Source organism: Panicum virgatum, chromosome 3N (genome assembly GCF_016808335.1).
Source record: "Panicum virgatum strain AP13 chromosome 3N, P.virgatum_v5, whole genome shotgun sequence".
Classification (NCBI taxonomy): domain Eukaryota; kingdom Viridiplantae; phylum Streptophyta; class Magnoliopsida; order Poales; family Poaceae; genus Panicum; species Panicum virgatum.
This window is the reverse complement of record NC_053147.1, coordinates 8,616,179-8,636,834: the sequence shown is the minus strand read 5'-3', so window position 1 is coordinate 8,636,834 and position 20,656 is coordinate 8,616,179. Positions and strand designations below refer to the sequence as shown.

The 20,656-nt window shown below is 47.3% G+C and overlaps 1 protein-coding gene and 2 pseudogenes across 1 annotated transcript; 2 read left to right on the top strand and 1 right to left on the bottom strand.

The window, feature by feature from the left end:
* Positions 1 to 4,675: 4,675 nt before the first annotated feature.
* LOC120664159 (cycloeucalenol cycloisomerase-like) lies at positions 4,676 to 10,017 on the bottom strand. Its single transcript, XM_039943196.1, has 8 exons — positions 9,876 to 10,017; positions 9,605 to 9,783; positions 9,348 to 9,431; positions 8,426 to 8,467; positions 7,875 to 7,985; positions 6,802 to 6,993; positions 5,780 to 5,877; positions 4,676 to 5,231 (listed from the first exon to the last, which is right to left on the bottom strand). The coding sequence occupies exons 1-8, from the start codon at positions 9,880 to 9,882 to the stop codon at positions 5,051 to 5,053; spliced, it is 894 nt and encodes a 297-aa protein (XP_039799130.1). The 5' UTR covers positions 9,883 to 10,017; the 3' UTR covers positions 4,676 to 5,050.
* A 287-nt stretch (positions 10,018 to 10,304) lies between these two features.
* On the top strand, positions 10,305 to 13,181 carry LOC120664158 (annotated as a pseudogene).
* Positions 13,182 to 14,848: 1,667 nt separating this feature from the next.
* Positions 14,849 to 19,894, top strand: LOC120664157 (annotated as a pseudogene).
* Positions 19,895 to 20,656: the final 762 nt, after the last annotated feature.

The window sequence follows — 20,656 nt, the reverse complement described above, 5'->3', positions numbered from 1 at the left end:
AGATTATCTCTCCACCAAAAAGAACCTTTTTTGATTTGTGAGGGCAATCTGCCATTTCCATAGTGCTTGTCCCAGATCAGCTGCACCCAAGGAGTATCCACTTTGTTAAAGAATTTGTGAAGATTTTTTAACAGCATAGCCTCATTTTGAGTTTTGAGGTTGAGGACTCCCAGACCTCCTTCCTTTGGTAAACAAACCATTTTCCATGCTGCTTTTGGTGGTCCTTTTGCATTGATGTTAGACCCTCTCCAAAAACAATGCTTTCTATACTTGTCTATTTGATCAATCACTGTCTTGGGTAAAAGATAAGTACCCAAGTGAAACATTGGTAAGGAAGTAAAGACTGCATTTGTCATTTGTAGCCGTCCAGCCTGGGATAAAAACATTGAGGTGGCCTGCAAACGTCTTTCACATTTGGTGACTAGAGGTAAAAACTCCTCTACTTTTGGTTTAGTCTCCCAAAACGGCTTCGACGTGAATTATAAATTGCGGCATCATTCAAGCTCTATTTCATTTTTACCTCGGCTTACAAAACAGTTTGACGCTACACTATCTCGATTTATGTAAAATAGCTGAAGCCCTCCCAAGTTTAGACCACAATTAATAAAATATGGCTATGAATCGAGCTGCTGATATATTATGGCAAACGGACCTGCTTAAAATTTTACCTCGCCGTTTTGGGTAAACAAGCACTACTAGTAGCAGGATTTGCTCGATGACGTGCGTAGATGATAGTGCTGGAGTCCATAAAAGCGCAAGATGCTGGTTGTTTTTTCTTTAATCACGCAGCCCAAGGTTTTGCTGAACCCTTGTTGTCACAGAGCCCACGGAGAAGGGAAATCGAAGACCTTGGACGTGCGCGTCGGTCTCGACGCCGCTCTCCGCCGGCGTCAGCTAGACAGCTAGCCAGCTGCTTCCAATTGACAAAAACCAAAAATACTTTGTGTTATTTTAAGGCGATTGACGCAGACTTGCAAGGAAAACGTCCTCGGACTTGCAAATTGAAATATCCTGTGGATGTTGAGTCGCCTAAGGATAAACACTAGACAGTTGTAGTGCAATTAGCTGTTCAAACTCTAACAGCTGCAGCTCTAATATAATTAACTAGGCGTACAATCCGCGCATTTGCGCGGCTAGTATTGAAAATTCAAAAATTAGCTATATTGTTGCAAAACTTATTTTTTATCATACATCATCATATTCATTATCGTAAATTATGTCTTATTGTTGGTTAAAACAATTCAAATATGATCTACCTGTAATAACAATTTGATTTGTTGAGCTTTAATAATATTATGCATATAATTATTCTTATTTTCATTTTATTTTGATTAATTATTGTTAACTTTAGTTTTTACTAATAGTATATGTTTGTAACTTATACATAGCTAATTGGTATTTTATATTTAATTTTCATAATAGCATTGGTGGGTGATTTTTAATTAGGCATAGGGATATTTTAGACTAATTTTTATCGTAATGGTAGTGGTGGGTAATTTTTATTTTTCTATTTTTCTTCGATTAACTGGGAATTTCTAGGCCTTGAAAGCGAACGTGGAGGCTCCGTTTGTTGGCCAAATAATAAGATAATAGATATCTTCTCCCATCTTTCTAAACGAACAAATTATTTTATGTTCAAATTTTGTTCATTTTTTCTTTTTATGCACATAACAATTAATTAGTGTGAAGATGGACAATAAATTATTTTACTTCCTTAATAATTTATTATAGAATTCATAGAATGTTCTATTTTTTTATGGAGGGAGTACGTGGCATCGGTATTATCGATCATCTAGATAATGCTGAACAATTTAACTTTAGCATGTAGCCCCCAAAGTGAATTTTGCTAAAGACTAGCACTTGACGTAGTGGAGTGGAGCTACCCTCAGGATAGAAAAGGTGCAGGAGCAGCTTCATTGTCACCATTCATTGGTGATGTCTGCAGAAGATTTTAAATCACGTGTGGGGTCTGACCGAGGACATGATCAGACACGAGATAAACAAGGCAGGGTCTGCTGGTCGATGTTGGCCAGCTCAAGCAAGGAGGAGCAGTCGCAGTGAGTGCTACACCTGTCCTCCCTACGTGCCAAGCACAAGGGTAAGGACCCTGACCAACTCACCAACCGACGGAAAGGATATTACTCTATTCTTTTAGCAGGACCTTCTCCTTCGTAAATATATTATTGTTCTAGCAAGGCTTTTTTGTTTCGTTAATAATTTTTCTTGTAGCAAGTCTTGAACCGACCTCACCCTTTGATCTTGAAAGAAGAGTTGTTAAAAGTTCCTTTCAGGTACTAGAAAATGAAAGGTTTCTGCCTGGATGGGTATTTCAGGCCGTATTAGTATCGTCTTTGCTTGGAGCCTCCTGATGAGTCACCACCAGGGCCTCCGATCCATTGTTGTTCCTTTTTAGTACGGCTTTCGTCATTGTTGCTACACACAACTTTTCCGCCCCTCTAGAGAACGAGCGGTAGCTCGGACGGTAAAGGCTCGAGTGGCGCGAGCCGCCGGTCGCGGGTTCGAGCTTTGCTCGGCCTGTGATTCTCACCGGGGTTTTTCCGTTTTCTTTCCTCATCCGATCGTGCTCTGCACATGAACAGACAACAATAAACAACAATAAAGAATAGATTGCGGTGTGCGAGAATAGATTGTAGGGTTTTTCCGTTTTCTTTCCTCATCCGATCGTGCTCTGCACATGAACAGACAACAATAAACAACAATAAAGAATAGATTGCGGTGTGCGAGAATAGATTGTAGGTCTTAGCTTCCTTGTAGGGTATTTCTACCCCTCTATCCATTACTAGTTGAGCGGCGCCGTGTGCTTCTGGAAGATTTGGACGATTTGGACACCTCGCCGCGGCGCGCCGCCCACTGGAAGCCTTGGGTCCTGTTTGGTTACAGGGATCCAAATTTTTGGATCAAGGAATTTTATATGTATGATATATTAAACAAAGTCTATTTGCGAAATTTTTTTATAGATGGGTGTAATTTTTCGCGACGAATCTAATAACGGTAATTAAGCCATGATTTGTTACAGTGATGCTACAGTAACTATCCACTAATCATGGATTAATATACTTGTTTGAATCATCTCGCAAAGTAGCCATAGAGATCTGCAATTAGTTTTGTGATTAGATTTTATTTAATACTCTAAAAACTAAGATTCTTCTATCTAAAATTTTGGATCTGGACGTCCAAACAGGGCCCTGATGACCGCGGCGGCAGCGCTCGAGCATGACGACCAGACAAAAGCGTCGCGTTGGCAGATTTGGATGTGCTTTTTCTTTCCTCTCTTGCGGGCAGGGCAGGGCAGGGGACCGACGGAATGCTGAGTTTAAGGTTGACCGTGAGTTTCCAAACTCACGGTCACCCCGGCCTGTCCGCCCGCACCCCGTCACCCTAACCCATCCGCGCGCCCCAGATCCCCTCCCCTTCCCCCCTTCACTCCCCCTCCCCCACGCCCCCGGTCCGTCCGCTCCCAGATCCCCCTCCCCTTCCCCCTTCACTCCCCCTCCCCCACGGTAACTCCATGGCGAGTCGGTGGCGGGGTGGGAGGCGCGGCGGGGACTGCGGGGCGGGCGGCGCGAGGGGCGGGTCCGGCGGCACGAGACGGTCCTGCGGCGGGGAGCGGCGGGTCCGGCGGCGGCGGGGCGCGGTGGGTCCGGCAGCGGCCCAGATCCAGTTTTTTTTGGTTCTTTGCATACAAAATTTTTTTGATGTACTTTTTTTGTTTCTTCCATTTGATAAATTTCTCTTTGTCAAAAATTTTCTCGTAAATTTTCTTTATCTCACCAATTTGTTTCTTGAAATTTTTCTACCCACTAAATTTTCACTTGAAATTTTTTTTGACTCATAAAAAATGTATGAATTCATTTTTCTCAGAAAACGACAAAAAAATTTCTAAAAATGAAAAAAAAGTGTGGTCGGAAAATCGACCGGACGCTTCCCGTACGGTTGACCGTAAATTAGCGGTACCCGGGGACCGATTGGATTGATGATGAGCCTCTCCATCTCGCAGTGGGCCACGCCACACGTGTTGCTGCTGCCCCCGTCCTTGGAGGCCCCGCGCCTGCGTCGGCGTCGGCGTCGGCGTCGGCGGCGGAGCGTCGGGAGCCAGCCCAGGGTGCAGGGTCGGTGCTCGAGTGCCAAGCCGTTTGCCGTGGACTGGAAGCACCTACTCGCTGTATGCCCGTCTTCTCCATCATGTAGGTGTGCTTGCGTCGATGCGTTTCTCTCTCCTCTCTCTCTATAGTCTAGATTGATGAATGAATTGGATCGCTAGTGTTTGTTTCTCTTTTTTTTTTGCGACTAGTGTTTGTTTCTCCATGGAGAAAGCATGATTAGAATTAGATCATTGCCTTTTTGTGTGCCATCATCTCTAGTCTACATGCTTAGTTGCTACTCCTACACAACTTCTTGATGTGGATAGTATAACACTGATTTGTAGCCCAAAGGACTACAGGCCATGGGCCTTGGGCAAAGCGTTTCTTTTTTTCTTCGCGACCGTTTGGGCTAGTGTTTCTTCCTTACAATTTTGTTTGGAATACTATATTCACCAATTGCCAAAACCTATGACGATCCTTAGCAACTCAAGTTAACTAGGTGGGCAGCTAGAATGCCCCCCCCCAAAAAAAAAAAAAAAAAGAGGAGGAATAACCACCACTGCTGTCTGCTGTAAAGAATGCACCCTTGACGATAGCTATTACTATTATTCCAATCAAATGGATGGCAATAATGAAATGCAAAACAAAACCCCAAAAAAATGTATCATTCTCGTTTCTACAGCAATGTTGCGGACCACGGGATGGCGAAGCTACACATCTCGTACAGATAGACTACAGATACATGCATATTACAGTATGGCATGGACCTGATACACAACATTACAAGATCACAACACGCAAATATTCACGATGCCACAGCCGCTCTACACTTCACATCATGCCTCTCCGGCGCAGCCTCAGCCTTCAAAGGGAGAGGAGGATTTTATCAGTCCCCAATAATGTTCGTGGAAACACAGGATACCTGCAGCTTCACCGGATCAGATGCTTTAGTTCTGCGGCTGGAACCACGCGAGCCCCGGCTGACCGCACTGCCTCGACTCGGGGATGGGCACTATTGGCCCCAAAAATATGCGCCACAGGTCCAGTATTATCGTAACGAGCATCGCCGCGCCCAAAGAGTCAACAGCTACCCTGGACAGGTTCCACTTCTCATCTTTCTCATCGATCCTGAATCACAAGTAGCAGAGGCTCAGTAGGTTGCATTGAGGTTATGATGATTATCTGTGTTTTCTATAAAACAAGCACTGAACCAAATCGTAGCCACGACTTGTCAACTAAATTAAAACATGGGAAGTGCAACTATTTGGTTCCCTTACTTCGTAAGGTGATGATACATATGATTTGGTTACTTAATCTCAGACTAAACATTATTCTTCACATAGACAAAACATGGATTAACAAAATTCACAGAACTCAAGGAACTGAAACTCCCACATACCCAGCCAAAACTTTAAATTCATACTATTTTGGTGCTTGAGGGTTGAGAGGTGCTACACATGTTCAATACATCTTAGTATAAATAGATGTTTGGGTAAACTTAAGACAGATAAAACAGAGTCTGATTTATTATCAAAGGCAAACAGCATGGTGGATAAAACACAAAGAAATAGTAATTGATGATAAAGGGGGGCTAGATGCATTCAAGTACAAGAAATTGAGCAAAAAGAATATCTGTAGGAACTAGTTGATCATATATAAGGTGGATTCAAGTTTACCTTGAAAACATTGGGAAACTGACAATGAAGTATATTGCGTAGAACAATGAACCTATTTTATACATTATATCCCGATCCACAAATTCATAATACGGGAACTGCAAAAGTCAGCAGAAAAACTTCAACCATTAGCATGTGGAAACAAGAAATAGACAGATACCGTCACATATATCTACAAAGTACAAACATGAAAGCTTGGCTTCTTAGATAACATTCTTGAAACATGAAAAGCAATATGAGTTGTATTTGGTTTCATAAGCAGGCCATCTTATCGAACATAAACCGTGTCAACCATGCCCAGAAACAAAATGTACTGAACAATCATACCTGCCCAAACTTATGGTCAGATTTGAATATTTATCCTAAATTTGGTGTATATAGTTAATCCAAATGAACCGTGACTCTTCCATTATGCAGGCTACCAATTATAGATTCAAGCTATATTTTTCCACATGACTAACAGGAAGCATGTCATGCCAAAAGGAATTGATAGATGGATGCTCTCAATTAGTTAAACTCCACGATTATTGTCACATGATCTGATGATAATAGACCCAATACTTGCAATAATTTAATCAAAACAATCATCTTTTTCTCAGAGTACAACAATGGTCAAATGAAACTAACACATTGTGTTCAGGGAAAATAATGGGAACTATCACATCATGTAAATTTGCAACTAATGGTACATGCACATAACTCACTGAAATAATGAGTCTTAAAAAACATGGTTTATTTAGAAGCTTTATGTTCCATTGTCAACGACTATGTATGTCCAAATGACCAGATTCCTGAACTGTCTACCAGGTCCAGCATGCAAACATTGGAAATGAATCAAATGATATGCGGGTGCCCAATTGACTAAGCAAGGGACATACAGAAACACCACTACAAATTGGTGACCATTAAACTCTTTACTGTAATAAGACATGAACTCATCAAACACGGTATATTAAAAGGAAAATTAGTTTCGCTAGAAATAGAAATCAGGAAGTTAACTAGAAATATACGCTCGAGCATACATTTGCAATGGCTAGGGTCTCCAGGAATGCTATGAAGTATGAAAGTGCCAAAATCCATGCGGCTTCAAATAACCACCGAATAGACTGTGGTAAGTGAGCTATAGAGTGACGTAATCTGCGAAGTGTCATATTTGACGCCATATGATAGAACAGGAAACAAGCATGAGTCAGGAGAAACGTCGTGTGGGGTACCTGAAACATGAAAGTAATTAAAGAAACGTTACAAATTATAGAAACTACTAGAACAATGATCTATGATTAACTCAGCAAAATGGGCACAAAGGTTCTTTGACACATTTGCGAGAAGTAATTTGTGTAATACTCGGATTAAATTTGTATTAAGAAAGAATTGACAAAAGCAGAAAAGTGATTATAATCCATTGATTGCACAACAAAGGAGTCTTTTTTTTTTGTAGAATATACATGCCAGGTAGCTAACTAGTTTCCACTATCACCTATTTCGAGTTTTCGATGAAAGAAAACTGATGGAAGGGTGTATATGACGTAGGAAGAGAAGTAAGCATGCACATTTCCATCATCAAATTCAAGTACAATAAAACTTTCAGAAAAGGTGCTAATATAGGTGAACCTTGCAAAATTGGATGCAAATCTTGATACCAGAGTCGTTCCACGTGATAAGTAAATACCACGTTTTTTGGCCATTTACTGGAAGGAAAGAAACAGGTGCATTGCAGCCCCCACCTTGTTTATGAAAAATTATTGGTAGTACATCAAATTTCAGTAGAGCATAGAGAAAAGTAGATAGAGGTGGAACTAGACCTTGCATACCCAAAACGCCACAGATAGGAGACACAATCTCACTAAACCAGCTGAGCCGCAACATCGGAAAAACTAACATTGAATTGACCTAAACTTACCTAAGATAGAGAGAATTCAGTTTAACTGCTCTTACATAGGATTGGAAACACGAAACCTCTACTTATGCAATCACAAGCATGTTGGCACACGTGATAACAAATCGCAGTCTTATAACTGTGCATGTGTACAGTAGAGATGCCACTGCAAATGAGGGATAACATCAACACGAACAACTATAGGCCATCAAATCTTACATTATTCATCCGCCATGATGGAAAAGTATACGAAGCACCAAGGACCGTGAAGAAGTAATGTGTCCAGAAGTAGTTACCAACATAGCTAAAAATTATAATCCAGATATTAGCCTGCAATGATAAGATGCATTTTGGATTTTTAGCAAATAATGTTAAAAAGATAAATTAACCAACAAATCCTCAGCACCCAAAGGAAGCCCATAAACAGTTGAGAACTAGTACAAGTCTAGTTCCTTGTATTAGACCATTACTAGATGGCTACAGAATCATTAGAGTAACTGGACACTAAATTAAGATTATAAATAATTTTTAAAGTGCCAATTAATCATATACAAATTGGCAAAAATCCCAAATATTCATTATATGCCACCAAGAATTTTGTTTTTCCAGCACTCACCAGATCAAACTGCAACTCATTAAAGTTAACTAGCTGAAATTTTAGGAGCCGATGTACAGTAACAAATACAATTTACAAAATGTTGACCTATTAAGTGAAAACGACTTCTATAAAACATAAATTGCCACAAATGATTCACAGAGAGAATAATTACCTTGACCCAGTATCGATCTTTCAAACTTCTAACACTATCTGCCTGAAAAGTGAAAGTATAGATGAATTAGTTTGTGAACATATGAATTCTCTTTATGTTAAAAAGAAAGGTTCAAATTAAATATTCTTACGAAAATGAGTGCATTTTTAATAAAAAAATGAATTGCTGTATCTTTAGGGGCACCAAAAAAGTCAAACACCAGCTCTTTTCTTTTTATCTCCAGAATGATAGCCAGCACGCAAAATGGAAGTAAAGTAATGGAATGACAGAACAAGAGCAAACGTTCAGGAGTAAACTAAGCAATGAGGACACACTAACATGCGACCTGGTATGAGTTGTACAAATCAATCATGTGGTTGTCTTCATGAGTACATAGAAACTGAACCTATTTTGATACATGATTAAAAAAATAACCAGGTCGTCCCAAAGGTGGGAAGAAGAGCGCATCTAGTGTTTGTTCAAGCACAGTGAGCCTGCAAGGCGCAAGCTATGCCATTGGGCTTGTGGCCGACATTTGTAAAATTCTGAGCACATAGGGGAGGGGGGCATAGGCAAAAGGACCCATACTGGTGGGTGCTTAAATCTTTAAAATCTCAAGATCTGGCAAGTGGCAACACCAAAACATCACCAACCTTAGTCTCTCCCCATACCAAGTGTTTAATATTTTCCTTCCTACCCAGCCATCACGCACCAAGACAAGCGCCACTCTGGATTTTCAGTTTTAATTATGCCTATGTTGTTGCATACAGGCACTCAGTGTTTCTCGATTGCAGGTTTTTTTGGTCTCACCTAATGGTGGCAGATGGCTAATACATATCAGTGAAATTACATCTACATTGTCCTCTAAAAGAATGACAATGACATAGAGCAAATGTTGACGAGCTGACAGAGACGAGGGAACAAGAGGGTGTTATTTATTTACCTTCCCTACGAGGAAGAGGGGGATGAGGAACGCCGGCACGGTGGACACCAATCCGAGAATAAGGTACTCCAGCTCCGTGAACCTCTGCACATGGCACAAAAATCCAAGAATGTCTTAGATAATTTAATAATTTATCCGCTAACCCACTCCACTCCAAGAACACGGCCGAGATCCAACAGATCGGATCGAGGACCCGACCGATGAAGCATGAACCGATAACCAAACCAAGCATGCCGCCGCAGATCAACCAGGAGTACCTCGTAGAGCTTGAAGGGGACGATGATGCCGAGGCAGAGCGTGAGCCAGAAGGGCGTGTAGAGCAGGAAGAATGCCTCCCCCCAGCGCTTGCTCCCGTCCTCGGCCAGCCACGCGCTCCTCCTCCCCGCGCCTCCGCCGCCACCCCTGGGCTTCGCCCCCGACGCCGGCCGTCGCGTGGCTGCGAGAGGAGGAGAGAGGAGAACCCGGTCAGGTGCGCGGACGGGCGCCGCCGGAAGCGCGCGCGGGCGCGCGAGCGGGCGGGGGACGCACCTGCCATTTGGAGGCTCGTTCCGTCCCGCGCTGGACGCCGGCCGAGGAAGAAAGAATCCGATCGAATCCGAGTGGGGGAGCGCCAGAGGCTTCACTGTGTGTGAGGATGGAGACGGCTAATAAAAGTGGGCGCGCGCGGGCAAATCAGGGGGACCCTTCCCGCGCGTGACCCGCGTGTTCATGGGCCGATCCAATCAGGCATCTTGAATTTTTATATTTTTTATTTTACGAATTTTAAAAAATACACATCCCATCAAAAAAATTTACTCATCTATACCACTGCTTGCCACCGAATGAATGTCTGCAGTCGGATGAACCCGCGGTAACCTTACCTTCATCTGGCGGAATTTTCCTAGTCTGGACAGCTCACTTTCAAAAACTTATAACTAATTTTATTGTTCAAAACTATTTTCATTCAGAGGACGGCGAACCATCCACCTTATCCGTTTCGGCTCCCGCGCAGAGGACGGCGACGGGGGCCCGGGCCGACGGCCATGGCGGCGTCCGTGTCCAAGCTGCTCGCCCCGCCTCACTCGCAGCACGCCGCCACCTCCCGGCGCGTCCTCCCTCCCCGCACGTCGTCTGCGCGGAGCCCAGTCGGCCGTCGAGTCGCGGCTCCGCCGTACAGGTGGGTACCGAGCGTGCTGCTCTGCCCTCGCCTCTCCCTGTCCTCGCAACCTCACCGTACCGTGCCCGCGTGCCGTGTTGCGCATTGTTGCAGTCTAGTGCCAGCAAGGCGCGCCGCCGCGAGCTGCGCCTCCCCGGACCGCGCCGGCGCGACGGGCCTCGCCGCCGCTGCCGAGAAGGAGGTCGACGTCCTGCCCTTTGTCCAGCTTTCCTCCGACATCCTCCGGACAGAGCTGACCCTGCTCAAGGACGGCGAGCCCGCCGCCGGCTCGTCTCCCGTCGCCGCCCTTCGGAGCAGGGACACCGACGGCGATCGCCTCTTGGGCGAAACCGCTGCTTACCCGGGCGCCATGACAGCTTTGTACGCGGCCTGCCTCGCCGGGAACGTGACCGAGCAGCTCTGGAACTTCGCCTGGCCCGCCGCCATGGCCACGCTCCACCCGAGCCTCCTCCCCGTCGCCGTCCTCGGCTTCTTCACCAAGGTGCGCCATGCTCTGTTACTGCCATCTGATTGCAATTCAATCCACGCTCGATCTTTGCAGACTAGCTTTGACCTCTGACGAAATTCCGATGCGCAGCTCGTGGTGTTCGCGGCCGGTCCGCTGGTCGGGGAGCTCATCAGCTCGCTCCCTCGGATCCCCGCGTACAGATATCTGACCGTGATCCAGGTGAATGCAACAAGGATCCGTGTGCCTGATTCTATATCAGCTAGCTAGTTCTGACAGTGCCAGTGGCGTGTCAGACCGCAGCGCACTGGGTGTCGGCCGCGATGATCGCGTACGCGTTCACGCTCCCCCGGGCTTCCACGGCGCCGGCGCTGCTCCTGCAGCCGTGGTTCGCGCCTTCGCGGTGCTGGTGGCGTCCACCGCCGTCGACCGGCTCTCCTGCGTCTCCCTCGGCGTCGTCGCCGAGCGCGACTTCGTCGTGCAGGTGACTTAACTCCCGAGCACGCATTCCCCTAAAAAGGTCAGATTTGAAGCCAGTTTCGCTCATGAGAACGCTGCTGCCACTTGTTGTGACTGTGGCTGAAGCTAGCAGGGGAAGGCAGGCCGATCGCGCTGGCGCGAGCGAACGCGACGCTCAGCAGAGTTGACCTCCTCTGCGAGGTGCGCACCGGCATGGTCATTGCAAGCTCTAGACATCCCGTTCTGTTACTATATATCTCCTGTAATCTGCGCGTGCTGTCGTGTGTGCAGACGGCAGGGGCGTCAATCTTCGCCGTCCTGCTCTCCAGGAACGAGCCGCTGACCTGCATCAGGCTCTCCTGCGCCATCTCGCTCTGCGCTCTCCCACTTCTGGTGCCTCCGACAGTAGTTCTCATTCTCATTAGTATGCTGCATTCGCCAGTTTCAGAAGGTCTTAAATCCCTTATTTGTTCTACAGTTATTTCTAGGTGGTGCGATGAATCGACTCGCTGACGGCATCTTCGACCACTCTACCAGTCTGGGCTCGCTCCAGCTCTCTGAACATGGGAGCACGCACACAGATCCTCCTTTCAGCATCAGGAAAAAGGGTAAGCGGCCTGAACTGTAGGCCACTGTGATCAATCGAGGAAGCTTAAGTGCACTAGTAGAGCAGTTGTAAACTTTGTTTGTTCCCCTCTCTCTAATGGCAGCTGACGAGGCCTGGGCGACCATCAGGCACGGCTGGACGAAGTACCTCCGCCAGCCCGTCCTTCCGGCGAGCCTCGCCTACGTGCTCGTCTGCTTCAACGTCGCGCTCGCGCCCCGGCGCTCTCATGACCACGTTCCTCATCCACCACGGTACGCGCAGCAGCACAGATGCTTGCGTTGTCTCCCCTGTATATTCTTCGTTCGGTGATCATCGAGCTCGCCGTATACTACTATACTAGCGAATTGTTCATGGTTCCAAAGCTCGTCAAGGAGCTGGGCATCCTCAAGGTAAAGCCAGGACCAGCTAGGTCATGCATTCATCCAAGGAACATGACATCGTGCTCGATCGTTCCAGTTCTGAAACCGAATGTTGCCGGCCTTACTATCTTCCGTTCCACCGTGACAGGCCGGAGCTGCTGGGCTGATCGCTCAGAGCGCGCTCCTCGGCGCGGCGGTCCTGGTCTTCCTCACCGGCCCCGTCTCACGGCAAGGCTCCCTATTCGCCTTCCTCGGCTTGATCGTAAGGCCGCCACCTCCTATCTCGCCATGGGTGGAGCAGCCATAGCTTGAGCCTGGACTTTTTTTTTCATACGATCATCGATTGACCATTGTGCATTACTGCATGGATGATGCAGGTGGCGTCGCGGCTGGGGCACATGGCGTACAGCGTGGTCAGCCTGCAGGTGGTGCAGACGGGGAACCCGATGGGAAAGGCCAAGCTCATCGGCGCGACGGAGATCGCAGTGGCCAGCCTCGCCGAGCTCGCCATGATGGCCGTGGCGGTGGTCGCCAAGGACGCGGCACACTTCGGCTGCCTGGCCGCGCTATCGGCGGCATCGGTGACCGTGCCCGCGTGCCTCTTCTGCGCGTGGCTGGCCAACCCCACCGACGAGCTCGAGCGACTCTTCCATTGTTGATCCAAGAGATAGAGACACATTCTGTTAACTTGTGTAGCTCCAAGTGTGTTATGGGGGAGTTTAGTTCCCAAAAAATTTTGGGTGAAAAGGTTTAGACAACATTTGACCACTAATTAAAAGTATTAAACATAGACTAATTATAAAACTAATTATATGGATGGACGGGAAATCACGAGACGAATTTATTAAGACTAATTAATTTGTCATTAGAGGTTGGTTATTGTAGCACGACATTGTTCAATCATAGTTCAATTAGGCTTAAAAGATTCGTCTCGCAATTTCACTCGGGAGTTGTGGAATGAGTTTTGTCAGTTATCCACATTTAATACTCCTAATCAGTGGTCAAACGTTGTCAGTTACTGTAGCACTCAAAAACTTTGTTGCTATCAGAAACAAAAGCTCCAAAGTTGTAATTCTAGATGCATTATTCATTTATCTTACAGACAGAAGTTAACAAAATTGCCCTTCGATATATATATATATATATATATATATATATATATATATATATATATATATATATATATATATATATATATATATATATATATATATATATATATATATATTACCCGTTCGAGTCCGCCGCCGCTATGGGTTCTGCCGTTCTGCATCCGCATCCACGCCAGCAACGCGCGCTGCTTCCAGCGGCTCTCCCGGCCCTCTCCAGCCCAAGTAGGCGTGCGAGGCAGGGTTTACCTTTTCGTTTTTTTTACCGAATCCCGCCAACTGCCGGAAACAAAATTTCGGCCGAAATTTCGCCAAATTTTGCTAATTCCGAACGGAAAGAGAATTCAAATTCAAAAACGAAATTTCGGTGATTTCGACCGAAATTCGGTGATTTTCGACCGGAAAATGATGTCAGTTGTGATTTTCCTACTGTTTCCGAGGTCAAATGAAAAACTTTTGAATACCAACTTTGTTCAGTTTTCCGAGATCTACAACTTTTGTTTCAGGAACTTTTTCATTTGAGTAATGGCTTGAAAGTTATTTAATTATTTCAAAAACTACCAATTAAAAGTCTTGTCATTTCATATGACAATTTCCATTTTCTCTCTTGGGCCTCAACTAGACTTTTATTATTCTTGTTATTGCGGATATGCCTATAAAATTTCAGAGACATTGGTTGATCCAATTGAAAATTGTTTTAAATCCAGGACAAACATGATTTGAATTGGTTATCAATTCATGTGACAGTGTTTGAATTTTTTTTATTCAATTTGTATAGAGAATTGTTAAAGCATTCTGAAAGCATGCCAACTTTCAACTATAAATTCTACCTCATTAGACTACAAATAACCTTGTTTTTTAACTAAAATGCAATTTTAGCCTAGCAAATGATCTTAGATTTGAGTGTGTTCTAGTCCTATTTGCTCAGAAGAACACCTAGTTTTTTATCATATTTTTCCGAATTTTTTATAAATATTTTTGAATTTTTAAATTTGAAAACAGAAAATGACGAAAAATACCGAAATTTCTTTTCCCAGTGTATAGCAAAAACGAAAAAAATACCGAAATTTCGGCGAAATTCGACCGAAAATGTTAACCTGGTGCGGGGCCGAGCCGGCAAGCGTCGTCGGCCGTCCACAAGTAATCGACGGAGACGACTCTTTTTTTCTTTTTTCTTCTTTTTTTTTGTGAAGAAACGACTGTGTGTGTGTGTTTTTGAAACTGAAACGACTGTGTTTTTACTTGGGCTGTCCGATGGCCCATGACATAAGGATTCTTCCATTATTGGACTGGGTCCCACACAGCTGCGGAGCCTGTGGGTCCTCGCGGGCCGGCTATCCCCGATGCTTCGCTCGCCGTCGTCCTCACTCTCCCACCACCAGCGCCAGCGGACCTCGCGGTTGTCCGTGTCCATGGCGACGCCGCTCGCGACACGCGGCCTGCCCCTCGCCTCCCGCGGCCCGCCGTCTTCCTCCTCCTCCTCGTGGCCGCCCTCTCCTCTCCTGCTCGGCCGCCGGCCTAGCCGCCGGCTCCGCTCCTCCTCGCCGCAGGTGATTTTTTCGGTACCAGACAACGCACCTTTATCTGTCTGTCCATCTGCGGCAGTGGCCGGAGGTGATGGTGTGGTGCTACTTGGTTTCGATGCAGGTCGATGCTGCGGCCGCGCCGGGGAAGAGCCGCAAATACCGGCCCTCCTTCGCGGACGACCTCCTCCTCGCCTTCTTCCGACGCAAGATGGTGGAGGTGAGCTCCATCGACCCACTCCTTCCTTCCTGCAGTTAAACCTTACACGAATGTGCTAGCTTCTTTTCGGTCGATGGAAGAGTGAATGAATTGACAATATTGACTTCGTTGGTTCAGGGTTCTGTCAGGATAGATAGAGGAATCTTCTGAACATTACTCGACAATAGACTCTGCTTTGCTTCCAAATAGCTTGACTAATTCTCTTCAAAAAGAACAAAAATAGCTTGACTGATCCTGAGAATTGACGCCACGCACATGGATAAACTTGCACCGGCAGTTATTAGTTTATCGCAGTATGTACTCTGGTAATAGCAAAGAACCAGCTCGAAACTCTCTATCTCGGAAATGGGATTTTTATTATTATTATGTTATAATCTAAATTGAATGCTCAATCTGTTGAATTCAGTTTTTTTTTCTCGGGGGGGGGGGGGGGGGGGGGACCTATATTCCTTTCAGATTTCAACCATAAAAAAGTTAAAATGGCAGATTTCATATGTTACCATAGTTTTCAGACAGCCTGCCACTCCAGAAACGTAAAATACTCAATGCCATATCAATGGAAAAATTACACTTGCATCTAATGTGACAATTCCCTGGAAGTGGTAAAAGAAAAATTCATGTGAATTCGGATAAGGTACAATTAGTTATAACACCAATCACCTATTCACTTGTATTTACTAAATTCTAGGTCAATATATGATATCTTAGTTTCGAACAAAAGACATGCGATTACATTTTTAATTCTCTGAAAAGCTGTAGGAGGTTGGATGGGATTCCGAAAAGCCTGGGTATGCCGGGTTGATGGAGGTTGCAAATCGTCTCATGGTCAAGGGGAAGAGTGCTTCAGAGACTGAGCAGGCAGCTGTATATCACCTCTCTTTTTCCTCCCAAGTCTATTATGTTGGACATCTATCTAGCACGTGAACTTAATACCTAAATCAATTTTAGTTTTCTGCATCTCTCCTCCTTAAAAACACCAGGTCAGAGTACTACAATCATTGTTTCCGCCTCTCTTGCTTGTTCTTTACAAAGCTCTTTTAGCACCAATTGCTCATGGTCAACTAGCTGCCATGATGCTCGGTGAGTTCACATCAAGGAAATAGTACATCATTTCCAATTATACTTCATATTCTTCTCTATTTAACTTGGTTTATCTTGAATTGCTGGCGTCTTACTTGAGAAGCTAGAGCGACAGCACTTTCATGCCAATGGTTGATGGGCACATGTTCAGTTAATTCCATCACTCTGCCTAATGGAAAATCTTGGTCAAGTGGGGTATCAATTTGTTCCAACTTTGTTTGATTTTTTTTCTTTGCTAAGACTCTGGTTGAAATCATGTTTGATTTTCTTGATGACAATCACCAGGTGTTCATTGAGAAATGCAAGTATCTGGAAGAGAGCAAATGCCTTGGTATCTGCATCAACACGTGCAAACTGCCAACTCAGGTTTGCTAATGTGTTGCATATGGAATTCTAGATTTCTATCCTCCAGATATTCCTTTACCGCTATTGCCTCTTGTGCCCAAGTGGAATTGTATATCAAAAGTACAGGCACAATGATATGCAATCTGGCTATGCTTTTTGTATGGCTATCGTCGGTTTCACGGAATGGTCTTCAAAATGCCCCCCCCCCCCCACCCGAAAGAAAGTTCCTGAATGAATTGCACTTTCTATTTTCAGACTTTCTTCAAAGAACACATGGGCGTTGATTTATACATGGAGCCAAATTTAGAAGACTATAGCTGCCAGGTAATATAGTTCCAGACTTTCAGTGTGTACTAGATTGTCAGGCTAAACAAAAGCTATGGCATGCTATCTGTACATGCCCACTTTTGTGCAATATACAACCAAAGTCCGAGATAAAGCACACCACCTGATAACACAGTTTACGCTGTCGTTTATTTCAGTTCAGCTTTGGGTTGCCGCCACCACCTCTTGATAGTGACAAAGCACTCAAGGAACCCTGCTTGGACATTTGCACAAACGCGAGGAGACGCAGGGAGCTCGGCAGAAATAGTGGCCCGGATGATCTCAGTTGCCCCCAAGTTTGATACACTGCTTGGGAACAAGTATGAGCATAGATAAGATATTAAGATGGTACTTGCCCAGTGATGGTGCCCCTGTTTTGATCCTTACTGGAACCCACCATATATGTCCTGTCAGTAGTATCGTGCAACAATCTAAGATAACTGTGGTATACCAATTCTACATTGCAATGCATACACGTTGACGTATTGTCTTTGTGAAATAATGGGAAATAGACCTCTGACGATTGTGCATAATTCTCTGACCTCCCTACCTGTAATTATGAACCTAATGTCACCCAGCAGACTGCATCCTGACAAAATCGTAAATCCTCCATGGTAGCACTAATGGCCGAGGTAACATCGACAGTTCAGTAAAACAAAGAAGTGCCTAGCTTCCAATTACTAGTACTGCAGTTGCCAGACATGGAGTCTGAGCTCTGAACACACAACAAGATCATGTGTAGGTACACCCTTGATCAAATGATGATCGCTTAAAAGCTTCAGTCCCGATCCTTGCTCCAATCAGAATCACCTCATGGGTGCAAAGCAACCAGGTCTGCCTGCATATGGCATAAAACTCTTCCCCAACTCAAACCAATCTGATTTTGGACGCAAATAACTACACTGAAAAAGACAAGGCTCACGCGCGCATATCCTGCTGTGCCGGCAAAGCAAGGAATCGTCCCCTCCTGCCACACTAGCTAGCACAGTATTAGATCATCTTTGTTAGCAAGGGAAGCTACGAATCCCCCATTTCATCACTCCAGAGATCGTATGCTGAAATTCTTGCGTGTCCATGTCATCATCGTCTCTAATCTTTCTCGGTTCAGATGCCATCCATCCATGATGTTACCTTGATCTGCCTCCCTCCCTCCCTCATGTCCACCCTGCCTATACCTATATAATGCATGGTGGTCGCCTACAGTGCTGCGGCCTGCGGCACCCTTGGTGGACAACTCTAGCTAACTAGACACCGCCGACCATGCCGGCCAGGGCCGGCGACGACATCACGGTGCACGTGGAGTGGCTGGCGCGCCGCCTGACGCAGCAGCAGGAGGACGCTGCGGCGACGGAGCAGGACCGGATCATGGTGAGCACCCACCGCGTGTCCCGCGTCCCGGGCCACGTCCGCATCCCCAACCCGGACGCCTACACGCCGGGGCTCGTCGCCATCGGCCCGCTCCACGCCAAGGACGCCAAGCGCCGCCTCCGCCCGGGCAACCGCCTCAAGATGGCTTACCTCCACAGCCTCATCTCCCGCGGCCACCCGGACCCGGCGGGCCACCTCGGCATCATCCAGGGGTACGTCCGCCTCGCCGCCGCGCGCGAGCGGGAGGCACGCGCCATGTACGCCGCCGAGGACGTGGACGACGTCAGGGCCGAGGACTTGATTCAGATGCTGGTGCTCGACGGCTGCTTCATCCTCGAGCACCTCGTCAACGTCGCCACCGGCAAGGAGGAGCAGTCGCTGCACGCCACGCCGTTCGGCCCGGCGCAGCTGTCCGTGGACCTCATCCTCGCCGAGAACCAGATCCCGTTCTTCGTCCTCGCCGACCTCATCAGCAGCACCAGGCTGCCGGAGTTCGACTCCACGGGCTACGCCCCGCCGGTCCTGCTCATGAAGCTGGCGCTCTACTACCTCGGCGGCGAGAAGGGCCGCGACATGAGCGAGGCGCTGCCGCACGCGGACGCCGTGTGCCACATCCTGCACCTGCTTCACGCGATGGTCAGCGCGGCGCGCACCAGGTGGGAGCCGCCGCCGCGGATCCAGGACGGCGCGACGCTGGAGATGATGCAGGAGGCGGCGCGGCTGCTGCGGCGCCTCCCGGTGCTGCTCCTGGTGCCACTGCTGTACCCGATCCTGCCCGAGGAGCGGCGGTGGCGCGCGAGCTACGGGCGGGAGGACCTGCCGTCGGCGAGCGACCTGAAGCGGATGTGGGTGCAGTTCAAGAAGGCGCGCGGCGGGAGCAGCAGCAAGGCCCCGGCGGGCATCGCGTCGGTGCTGGCCGGTGCCGCTGGCCTTGAAGCTGGCGCACGAGGACCGGCTGCGGCTGCCGCAGCTGCGGATCGAGTTCCGGACGGCGCCGCTGCTGCTGAACCTGATGGCGTTCGAGCAGTCGGCGGAGCAGCGCGCCGGGGCCGTGTCGGCGTACGTATGGCTCATGGCGAAGCTGGTGCAGTCGGCGGAGGACGCGGGGGAGCTGGTGGCGGCGGAGGTGGTGCAGAGCGCCGCGACGGGGAGCGAGAGCAAGGAGGACGTGGCGCGCTTCTTCCGGCAGGTGGGCGCGGCGAGCGAGGCGGCGGGGGAGCTGGAGAAGAGCTACCTCGGGGAGACGCTGCAGAAGCTGCGGGAGCGGAGCCAGTACCCGCTCTTCGTGATGTGGGCGGACGTGCAGCGCAACTACTTCACCGTGCCATGGGCCGTCGTCGCCGAGTTCGTCACATTCATCACCTTCATCTCCACTATACTGCAGACCTACGGATCCTTCAAGCACTAAGTATAACACCAGAAACCCACTCCAAGGTCAAAGCCAAACGGATAGATGGTGTTACTTTCAGCACAATCTTATCTTCCCTACTGAAGTTAATTAGCAGCACCCAACTCAATTTTCTTGTAGAAACAAAATTTTATTACTTTGCTTTTACGGTGATTCATTTGTTTATTTTCCCCGCCGATCGAAACTGCCTACATTTTTTTTTGCCATAATTATATATTGTTTGAGATTCGTGCATGTAACCTCTTAACTATCATCGAACACTGTGCACCGCATTCTGTCTTCTGTTTCAGCGAACACTGATGCTGGTAGTTTGGCTGCTGGCCCATTCTATACTATAGTTGGCCATTCGGGCCGCTCGGCACGACATGGCTCGGGCCCAACTCGGCCCGGCACAATTGGGCTGCTTACTTAATTGCGTCGGGCGGGCCAGCTCATGTGCCTTGGTCTCAGCCCAAGCATGGCACGAGGGTTTGTTTTCCGTGTCGGTCTGGCCCATCGGCCCGATTAGACCACAAGCTCATAGGCACGAAGGAGATGGCGCCGCTGTGGCGTCGATAGGTGCGGCGCCGGTCGCGTTGCGGGGCAGGAAGGAGGCGGCAGTACCAGCCACCGCGCGTCGATGGGGGGAGGGGCGAGGTGGCCGCGGAACGGAGGAGGAGGAGGAGGAGGCGCCGGCCACCGGCTGCCGCTCGGCGACGTGAAGAAGGGGGTCGTGCTCGGCGCAGAAGAGGGGCCGGCGCCGGTGTTATCTCCATAAATTAACAGGGTTAATTAATAGGCCGAGAGCAAATTGGGCTTAGTGCGGAAATTAAAGAAGGCTTGTGAATCGGTTGTGTTACCACCAGAATTTGGTCGAGAAGGATATGGGCCGAAGCTGCCGATGGCGTATACAGATTGTCCAGGGAA